The sequence below is a fragment of the Theobroma umbraticum genome, unplaced genomic scaffold, assembly GCF_002168275.2.
Source record: "Theobroma umbraticum cultivar Fairchild unplaced genomic scaffold, ASM216827v3 scaffold_204.0, whole genome shotgun sequence".
In the NCBI taxonomy this organism is placed as follows: domain Eukaryota; kingdom Viridiplantae; phylum Streptophyta; class Magnoliopsida; order Malvales; family Malvaceae; genus Theobroma; species Theobroma umbraticum.
In genome coordinates, this window is record NW_018397267.1 from 1518960 (window position 1) to 1529486 (window position 10527).

The window sequence follows — 10527 nt, forward strand, 5'->3', positions numbered from 1 at the left end:
GAGAACTTTTAAAGTCAATTAAGCAAACATGGCTTGGAGTTGTTAATATACTTGACTGTCACTGACAAATTTCAAACAAAGATAGCCATACTTTACTCTAGGACCTAGGTTATTGGTGCATTACTTCCAACTCAAAAGCAAGATTTACCATATCCAAAAAGGATGTGATGTTTATAGAAATATAAAATTAAAAAAAAAAAGGCAGAGCGGGTATTTGTACATTTAATAAACATTTGCCAAGTTGCCCTTTGAGCATGTGTTATGCATATTAAAGCATTAGGGGTGGACTAACAGGAACAGAACAGAACAGAACACATAGGCATAAAACGTAGTGATGCATATGGAAATTCAAGCTTGAGGGCAATTCTCTCTCAGAACAAGAAGAAGAAAATGAAAAAGTGTGAACTTTGCAATTCTCTGGCAAAGATGTATTGTGAATCAGATCAAGCCATCTTGTGCTGGGACTGTGACTCCAGAGTACATGGTGCTAATTTTCTGGTTGCTAAGCATTTAAGAACACTTCTTTGCCTCATCTGTCAATCTCCTACTCCCTGGAATGGCTCGGGACCAAAGCTGGGCCCGACTGTTTCTGTTTGCGATAATTGTGTCAACAGAAATGCTTGTAGGAAGGAGAGAAACAATGAGGAAACTCACGATGAAGAAGATGAAGATGATGATGATAATGATCTTGATGGGGAAGATGACAGTGAAGATGATGATGGTGATAACGGCGATGATGAAGAAAATCAAGTGGTTCCATGGTCATCTACACCACCAGTTTCCAGTTCTTCAACAAGTGAAGAATGTTCCACCAGGTTTTGCTGCGTCCAAGAAGGTACTTCCCAATCGAGAACAGTTCTTTCATTGAAGCGCATGCGTGAGACTGAAGAACCCGCTTCTCGAGTAAGCCATCCTTTTTATCCATTGAATCACTTTTAATGATCCTGATAAATCTTGGTATCTCTCATTAACTCAATCACAGTGCCTGATTTTAGACATTTCTGATGTCCCGTTTTTTCAGCAGGCTGATGATCCAGGCTACTCATTTTCTCCACAACACCAGACCCAGAATTTGTCAAATGAATCAGCTTCTTTAGATCCCTTCAAGTCACTAAAAGACCAGAAATAACAGCCAGAGACTCTCCCAAGCAATTACAAAAGGGCGTGGTTGCTGGAGACATATGAAGAAGTGGAACAAACACTGCTTGATATCTCCAAAATGAGCACAAGCTGCTGCAGACATATGAAGAAGTGGAACAAACACTGCTTGATATCTCCAAAATGAGCACAAGCTGCTGCAGATGTTAATGGCATTTTTTTTTGTCTGACTACTTAATTTTCGTTTCAATATTAGGTAACTTTTCTCTAATTAGAAGTTAAGACAGCCTTGATTGATCTGTATTGGGTGTATTTAACTGAGAAATGTATGTGTTTCTTTCTTCTTCTTTTTTCTTGTTGAAATTAATATCAGCTAATTAGTTTTACCCTGAAGCTGAAAGCACATTTTACCAATGTATAGTTGTAAGTGTTGGAGGCTAAGAAAGAAGTAACAGCTACTAAATTCTGTTCTTTAATTATAATAAACTTTATTTTTTTCAACCTCAACCTAGGATCACATGTTCCTTCTAGGAATCAGACAATCAGCTACCATGTTTTTAAAGTGGTGAACTGCACTGTAATGATCAGATTACTGAATAAACTATGAAGTAATGAACAGTATTTGCCATAGCTGCGTTTAGTTTTTTAAGAAGATTAGCACCCCATCTCCATACCAACAAACAGTACTCCATTATCCTTTCCATGTCCAACACACTCGGTGGAATCAAATACAAAGATTATTACTACACATCTCACCATTCTTGATTTGGTATCCTTGAATTTACCCAATTTTTGGATTAGAGTACTTCAAACACCTGAGAAGAACTCACGTACAAGGGTGTTTTTTTCTTTTTTTCAAAGAAGAAAGAAGAATATTATTGAACAAGTGGCAATATCAGTTATGCAGCCGGGACCCCTTTTGTTGAGCATATGTGGACACCAATTGCACTCAAACAAGAGCATTTGGTTGACCAAATAAAAATCCAAAATCCCATTTTCTTCACCATGAGATTCACAAAGAACTGTTGAAAAAGGGAGGCGGCGGTATTGAATACTTCTTTTGCATGAGCCACAAATTTTCCTTTCTTTTACTTTTTTTGTTTAGTTCTCCTGTTTTACAAGTCATTTTCTCAATGAAATTCACTAAGCACAAGCACAGGCAAGGTTCATTGCCTTTGTGTCTTGAATGTCATTTTTTTGCTTTTCTTGAGCTTGAGAGAGATAAAAATTGAATGGTTCGAGTTTAGAGTGAGAGCCAGTGGTTTCATTTGGTCCTCGCGCGTTTCCAGGGTCATATCTATAAATCGTACAGTAAAACATAGCAAGTAAATGAAGGAAAATGACTGGTGCAAGCCTGCTAACACTCTATCCCTTCATGTCAGTGACAAAGTTAATGATGCTTTTATTCTTTGGATATCACTGCTGTTTGACTAGGCTCTCCCAAGCTTTTTGTAGGTCCTTACATTGGGTGAAAATTTCCATCAAAACCTTTCTGCTGCAAATCCCTGAGCGCCAAACATGGGCATGCATTTCCCCATCTACTCTCTTTGCTGAGAGTTGAATAAATTAAAAGGGTCAATACATATTTCGCCATGATTACAATCTTACCAATATCTTGGGATTTCCAATCATAGGCCAGCTTTGCATCAATCCCACCATCTCTTTCACACTTAATTAACATATTTTAATAACCGACCATCACATCCCATTTCCAAGGGTTACATGACCAGGCGCCAACCACTAAGGATTGAGAAGATGATTGATCAATCCGATATCCTGAATGTGATTATGCTATGATACGTATGATTACAACAACTGAATAGAAAAACTACCTAGGCACGATTTTGGAGGATGAAGGAAACCTTCCGACACCTCCACATGCTTACCCTACCATAAAATAATCATGGGTACATATTTACATTTGCAAGTTGCTTAGTAGTATTAGTTTTAAGTATTAACAAAAGCTTTACATTAATGTAAAAGGAAGGGGGAATCAATTAAAGGGTTGAGCTAGTTTTTATGTCTCTGGTGGGGAATGGTTACTTGCAAAGGGAGAAAATTTTTGGGTGGCCCTAGCGTATCCTACTGAAGAAATTTCACCGCCATGGAGATGAAACAATGAAGGATGTTTTTCCTTTTCTTGGATGCCTTTGGTCAGTCTTTGGATTCCATTTTCTCCCCAAGCTGTTGAATCTTTACCTTTTCTTCTTCTTCTGGTCTCTATTTCACAGCCACAAGGAGGTGGATTTAATATATATTCTTCTGCCTCATGCGTCATATGGTCAGTGTATCTCAGAAACGACGGTTTACTTTATACCCTTCTAAACAAGTAAAAAGCCTTTGCGTCTATGTGATTAGATGGGCAAAACATGATGCAGACGAAACAAAATCATCCTCTGTCGGATTTCATACGGCTTTTGCTTGTTGACTTGTTGGTTACCTAGTTCAGTTATGCATGCATTGTGTTGAGAAATGTTTTCAAGTCTCACCATGTCGTAAATATGGTGCAGCCTAATTATATTGACCAAGTCAAAAAGCACAAACACAAATTGATGATCTCCGGATCACTCATTTATCAGGCCAAACTTTACAGATATGCAAAGGCATATATTGTAGAAACAAAATAACGGTACCACAAACATTTTCACACAAGAGCGGTTCGGACATCCATTAAATACCATTCCAACTTCTAAACGCCTCAGCATCCTCCTTGCCGTGCAATTGCTCATGAAGCCTTCTGCATATCTGCAACAAATAGAAGGGATGTCAAATTTCACCCACAGCAGCATGATCAAGGAAGCCATAACACCTAGCAGAGAGGGAGAGGGAGAGGAAGAGAGAGGGAGAGGGAGAGGAGGAGAGGGAGAGAGAGGAGAGAGAGAATCATAGAAGCACACAACGGTTCATGAAAAAAATAAACTAAACTTGACTGATCAAATCACTATAAAACATCAAACTCTTTGCACGTTTTAATCAGACTGATCAACCACAGCCAAATGCTAGTATTTGGCTGAAATAACTTCTTCAGGTTTCAAGCTGAATGGAACTTAACAAGTTCGATTTCATTAGTTAACATTGTTTCTAGACTAGAGAAAAAGGCTCCAAATTAACACCAATCTTCTTTATATGTTTCATTTTATTCTAGATACAATATGTTACATAGTTTTGGAGAGCTATGAGTATCTTGGATACACTTTCAGGGTGATCCATCAGATCCCACCACCAATTAAGTTATTAATGGACAGACTAATTGTTGCGTTATATTTACCATATTGATGACCACAAAGACGTACAAGTTGTAGATACATATAGCATGAAGATAGCTTTTAAGGTCAATCAAAAGCTCCAAATTGCCCCAAAACCAGATCTAACAGGAACATTGATTTGGAACAACCTTGTAGTAGATCCAGGTTTGCCAGGGAACATGCCACAACTTCTATCAAAACAAAGAGTAGTCTAGTATTCCCTCCATATGAAGCCATCAGAATTTACAGGCAATATGGAACATCATAAAACCCCAGATTGCAGTGCTAGTTCAGATTCATAGCCAATATCTTGCTTTGTCATCCTAAATCTCAGTTTCTCAACAACAAACTACCCAAATAAAAGGCTACAAGAGCACAACTCATTTGTGATGCCCAGGACATAGTTCGGGTGTGATGCACAGCAGAAGTTACCAGAAAGAGATACACAAAGGTTATATATGAGGTAATACCAACGAAAGTAATAACTGTAACAAAGAGGGACAAATGTAACATAAACTTCGATAGGCAACTATTCCACGGAAATGCGAGTTATAATTTCACTTGACTACCATAAGTGCACCATTTGCCCTTTTGCAACTAACAAACTTAGGAATATTTGGCTAAACAAAATAAAGAATAACTAGTTTTAGATCTTCATTTCAATTAGGAACACAATGGAAGAAAAAATGTCTCTTTTTGTTCATTCGTTGTTTTCGTAAGGAGATTTAAGGTAAGGCACTGCAGACTGCAGAGTGAATCATTCAGAAAAATAAATACATGGACAGTAGGTTTAAGTACCGCACTGGAGGGTGAATCCTATTTATCTATTAGCACAGATAAATTCAAGGAAGATCCACCCAGAGACCCACAACCCCACTAGTGGTGCAAAAGAACATTGGAATTCTCAAGGGATGCTGGCCTGTAAAGAAGTTTGTTCTATCAGGCAGAGCTCTTCCTGCCCCTGACACAATCTTTAAACTGGAAAAATTGATGTAGGCCTTCCATACATCCGTATGCTAGATGAACGATGCTGACATGTACCAATTTAATGGTAGAACAGATAAAGGTCTTAAACCCCTACGATTTTAATGGATGTAAACCAAAATCATGAACTAGTCTTAGAAAGGGTCACTGATCAGTTATGGTTGGAAGAAGATTAATCAACAGAGACAGAGAGAGAGAGAGCGAGAAAGCAAACACTGATAGGAATCTGCTTTAAATATTACGGTTAACAAGAGCATTTATTTTGCATGTGAGGCACCAAACAAATACATATTTCGTGCAAACAACAGACAGCGAGAAACTGTCAACTTAACCGAAACAGAGCAGAACTAAAAAGTTAGAAATTTCAGGATGTCATTGTTCTTCTTTTTTATGCAATAAAACACCAAAATTGACCCAGGAAAAGGAATTTACTACTTTAACTAGGATGCACACTTTGAATTAAAAGGATTTAAGGAACTACGACAAGTTATAAAGAATGCATCGACATGGGAGAGCTAAATCAAATTTGTACCCTAGGTTAATCACCAAGCTAAATGAATTATGAAGCAAATGACCTTCAGCCATCATCAGAACACAACAGCAGTGCATCGATATGACAGGTATGGCACTCAGGTGCAACCTACTAATGCAAAGAAATTGAAAATTAATGTCATAACACTGATCAATATGCAAATCAGCAATGCAACCAACACAAATTCAAATAAAGAGAACAGAATTGCTACAGACAGAGATGGGAAGCTTCCCGAAGTTCACACTTTCAACAATGCCATAGCACCATTGACTAGGAGATGCTTAATCCTTTAATCACAAAAATCCCTCTCCCCGCTTCAATTTCCTTCTTTGAATAGAATGAAGAATACAACAATGTGCGTGCCATTCTTAGATGATCTCAGATGAAAATAATCAACCATGACACTTTCTGCCATATTAGTTCGAATTCATAACATCAGATCGGAACCCAATTGCACAAATGCAAGTCATACTCAAAATGCAATAAAACATTAACTAATAAACAACCCAAATTCCAAAACAAATATCAGTATAACAGATGAAACTATGGAATTAAAAAACCACACCTGCTGAGTGTTTATCCATGGCATCCTGGGACTCCTGTTCCTCTTCCTCCACTAAAGGACATAAAACTTCTCCATCTTTATCCAACCCAATTTTCCCTTCAACTTTTCCACAGCCATCTGTCTCTTTCTCTCTCCAGGAACCTCACAACAATCACAGGACAAACACAGTGATGAACACAATAATCGCTCACACTTCCAACCTCCCTTTTGCAGTCCTCTTCGCAGCTCCAAACCCTCTACTCCCCATAATCACAGCACTCAAACCCAACCTTTCCACCTCCAAACAAAGCCTTTCCTTCATATCATGATCTTTCACAACGTGAACCTTAAAGGGTATACGAGATTCCGCCAATGGTAAAGCAAGATCGTTTATTTTCTTATTCGTGAACAAATCAAACTCTTCCTCTCGCTTTTGCTTAGCTTCCTGCGTTTCACCCTCATCAGGAAGGGACACGTCAATGGCTCCCCAGTCAGCACCGTAGAGAACGCTCGTGGGACGCACGTGAAGTAGGATGACAGTGTCACCCGAACGAAGGTAGTTGTGAACAGCCCATTTAACGGCAAAGGCACTCTCGTCGCTAAGATCAACCGCTATCCCGATCTTACGGTGAGCCCCGGAGGAGGTAACCGGGAACCTCGGAGAAGATGGTTGGACCAAAATAGCAGTAGCCTGTCGGTCCGCGGATGATTCCGATGGGTTTTTCTTCCTGGGCGAAGCGGCCATGGAACAGGTTTTCCTTTTGGGACAAAGTTGGTGATGAAGGGTAGACACGTTGGAAGTGAGAAAAAGGCGTCAATATAACGTATGAGAAAGCTCAAATTCGGGCAAGTATCTTAGTTCTGTTTTGGGTTTTGGATAATGTGTTTGGTTGGGCTTATCCGTCTTCTCGCGGAGGGTAGAGTCGAACGTATTGTCTTTTTCCTGGGATTTAGCACCTTCCACAAGCCATTCTCATCTCTCTCTCTTTCTTTCTTTGTCGTCTGGTTTGGAACGTTGTCCGAAATTCCTTACCCCGTGACTTAATTAAGTAACTCTGGTTTTAAAAGGTTAATGTATAAATGTTAATTATAAAATATTTATGAATTTACTAAATAAATATATGTATTTTGAAATTATTAATTTAAAAACTTAAAGTTAATTGCCCAAGTTAAATAAGTTTACCATACTTTAATAAGTAAGTTGTACTCATATTTGCTTATTATATATTTTATTAACTAAAAATCTGATATTTCAGCAACTCTATGTTATTGGAATATTACTAGAAATTACTGATAAAAATGTGTTAAAAGATTGAGATAATTTAAAAAATATAAATTATATAATATTTTACTATAAATATTTAATATGTCAGTAACTCAAAACTATTTAATATCTATGGAGGATTACTCACGAAAATGAAGATTATGAAAAATAATTACATATTTTAAAAGTATCAAACAAAGAAAATAAAGAAAAAAGAAGACTCTATGGTCACCGTTGGATTGCAATAAAACGAATCAGACCGGAAAGGTAAATTAGAATAAGGAAAGGAAGGTGTCGGTTCGGTTTCTGTTACAAATATAAAAAACCCGATCCAATTGCTGGAGATCCTATTCTAACTCGTGCAATATCTAGGGCTTTACTTGTGTCTCTGTCGCTCTCTCTCTCGATCTCCCTATCCGATAACAATTGAAATCAATTAGGTTAAGGGTTAGGGTTTGCCTTTCCCCAGTCGAATAACCGAAGATGCCGCAAAGACATTCGAAGAACAACAACGATTTAGCCTTCTTCACGTACGATGAGAAGAGGAAGCTAGGCTACGGGACGCAGAAGGAGAGGTTGGGGAAAGACTCGATTAAGCCGTTCGATGCTTGCTGCCTTTGCTTGAAGCCTTTCATCGATCCCATGTCTTGCCAGAAAGGTCACGCCTTTTGCAAAGAATGCATTCTCGAATGCCTTCTAGCCCAGAAGAAGGACATCCAAAGGTACCCTTTTGGCGGTTGATTGGTATTTTTACTCAATTTCTTTGTTTGTAAAGCTTGTTAATTACTTGTTTATTGTTATATTATTAATTTTTTGTGTGATTCAACTTATAACTATCTGTTGGATTTAATTCAATTGGTATGAAGAGGCGCATTGCGAATTTGTGATTTTTCTTCGTTAAGGGGTTGTTTATCAGCAAACAGCTAAGGCCTAAGGTCTTTAGAAGTGATGTTCTAGGCATTTATTGGATCATAATGGGAATAAGTGTAGTTGCATGAAAAAAGATGGCTGATGGGTGGTGGCAAGAACTTTTGAGTTCCTGCCTCAATCAGCATTCTGTTTAATTCAATAAGCCTACTGGAAACAAGTCTTATGGCCCCCATTTCTGTTTTTTGGTTTGGCACTGTGGCTTTGCTTTGGCTCTGTGATGGAATTGAAAGTGGAAGAAACGAAACTGGATGGATGTAGAGAAACCAGATATCGTAGAGATAAAAGACTCTTTAGCTTCTAATAAACTTTTGAATTTGCAGATGTGAAGGATGCTTCGGTAGTATGTGCAAATTTGTCTTCTTTAAGTTTCACTGGCCATTTTCCTACAAGATTAGTGATTTGTTTCAGCATGATTACAATTATGAGTTTTGTATCAAGAATATCAATGTTATTATGAATTTCAAGATTCTAAATTATCCTTGAGTCTGTTGCATTTCATGATGATAACTTAGACAATTTATTCACATAATCTGCTTTACAATTATAGCATATCAGTGCATTCAATTGTATGATTAGATATAAGATAATTTCCCAAGCTTCTGTTAGTAATTGTCCATATACAGGAGGTTAGGCAACTGATTTGAAAGCTTGCAAGGAGAGTAACTTTGCTATTCCTCCCTCTCCTTTTGTCCTGTTCCACTTTGCTATTCCTCTTGTGTTTTGAATGTTTATTAACATATTTTTATTTGTCATTCAGCCGCCATAAATTGGAAATCTTCAATTTTGAAAATTACGTTTCACGTGATGTAGAAAAATTTTTTGAAGCAACAAGGTTCTGTTGCAGTTAAATGGACTGCTTTTGCTGAATTTTTTTTTAAAAAATAAAAACTGTCCTGTTTGAATCAGCTAAGTTTGCCCTTTATGAGGTCCATAATTTGTTAAATGGCATGTTTTCGTCCCATCTGGCAGGAGGCTTGCTGCCCACACTGCTCAGCAGAAACAAGAGAAGGAAGAGGAAGAGGAGAAGTTGATGTTGCAGAAAGCTAGAGAGCTTGATGCATTTGATCAGCAAAACCACGGTGCAGTGCCACAATACAATGGTAGAAACTATAGCCGAGACAAGAACGGGTTCCATGGGGCAAATAGTGTGAAGGTCACTTCTTATGAAGAGGAAGCACTCCGGACAATGAAAGCATTTTGGCTTCCTTCTGCCACTCCAGAAGCATCTGTTAAAGTTGAGGCTCCTTCCACCTGTACGATCTGTCCAGAAGGCAAAGAAAAACTCAAGCTGAAGAGCCTTTTTCCTATCTACTTCACTGAAGATGACAGTGAACAGAAGAAATCCAATTCTCTTGATAAGACTTATATATGTCCGAGCTGCAAGGTTACCCTGACCAACACATTGTCGCTGGTAGCCCTGAGCTCCTGTGGGCATGTCTTTTGCAAGAAATGTGCTGACAGGTTTATGGCTGTGGATAAAGTTTGTTTGGTCTGTGATAAGGCATGCAAAGAGAGGAACTTGGTGACCTTGGAAAAAGGAGGGACAGGCTTTGCTGGCCATGACGATCATCTTGAAGCAACCGAGTTCAAGCATTTGGGAAGTGGTACGGGCTTGGGGCTTGTGAGACCTGCAGCGAAGACATAAAACCCTGTTTTTACCTTTTTGGAAGTCTACTGGTAGCCATCTTTGTGGAAGAAAAAGTGAAACAAGAAAGGGGAAATAAGATGCAACAAGTTTCATTTCCTTATGCCTTTCGGATAGATTATCTTTACACATCATTCTGTACTTCTGGTATGAATACATTTAATGTGAATTTTAAAATAACAATGGTGATGCCATTTCTTTTTCCATGTTTAAACAAGTTTAGACTACACTTCTGGCCTTTGAATCTAAAACGGTAAATATAGGAGTTGAGCTTCATAGAGCTTG

The 10527-nt window shown here is 38.2% G+C and overlaps 2 protein-coding genes and 1 pseudogene across 4 annotated transcripts; 2 read left to right on the forward strand and 1 right to left on the reverse strand.

Moving 5' to 3' along the window:
* The first annotated feature begins 309 nt into the window (after positions 1-309).
* On the forward strand, positions 310-1729 carry LOC110424559 (uncharacterized). Of its 2 annotated transcripts, none has more exons than XM_089784869.1 (2): positions 310-903; positions 1022-1729. In XM_089784869.1, exons 1-2 carry the CDS (start codon positions 391-393, stop codon positions 1127-1129), a joined length of 621 nt encoding a protein of 206 aa, XP_089640995.1. In that variant the 5' UTR covers positions 310-390; the 3' UTR covers positions 1130-1729. The 2 variants fall into 2 exon arrangements, with proteins under 2 accessions (XP_089640995.1, XP_021294827.1); XM_021439152.2 differs by having other exon boundaries at positions 1025-1729.
* A 1862-nt stretch (positions 1730-3591) lies between these two features.
* LOC110424137 (universal stress protein PHOS32-like) lies at positions 3592-7430 on the reverse strand (annotated as a pseudogene). Its single transcript, XR_016351750.1, has 2 exons — positions 6425-7430; positions 3592-3843 (listed from the first exon to the last, which is right to left on the reverse strand). The product of XR_016351750.1 is annotated as a universal stress protein PHOS32-like (transcript).
* A 573-nt stretch (positions 7431-8003) lies between these two features.
* Positions 8004-10459, forward strand: LOC110423994 (phosphoinositide binding protein). Its single transcript, XM_021438449.2, has 2 exons — positions 8004-8389; positions 9567-10459. Exons 1-2 carry the CDS (start codon positions 8151-8153, stop codon positions 10240-10242), a joined length of 915 nt encoding a protein of 304 aa, XP_021294124.1. The 5' UTR covers positions 8004-8150; the 3' UTR covers positions 10243-10459.
* Positions 10460-10527: the final 68 nt, after the last annotated feature.

Bases quoted from the DNA above. Each gene is read 5' to 3' on its own strand.
- LOC110424559 (XM_089784869.1), top strand. From the start codon at position 391: ATGAAAAAGTGTGAACTTTGCAATTCTCTGGCAAAGATGTATTGTGAA. The intron at 904-1,021 runs GTAAGCCATCCT...CCGTTTTTTCAG, and splicing joins CTGAAGAACCCGCTTCTCGA to CAGGCTGATGATCCAGGCTA.
- LOC110423994 (XM_021438449.2), top strand. From the start codon at position 8,151: ATGCCGCAAAGACATTCGAAGAACAACAACGATTTAGCCTTCTTCACG. The intron at 8,390-9,566 runs GTACCCTTTTGG...CCCATCTGGCAG, and splicing joins CAGAAGAAGGACATCCAAAG to GAGGCTTGCTGCCCACACTG.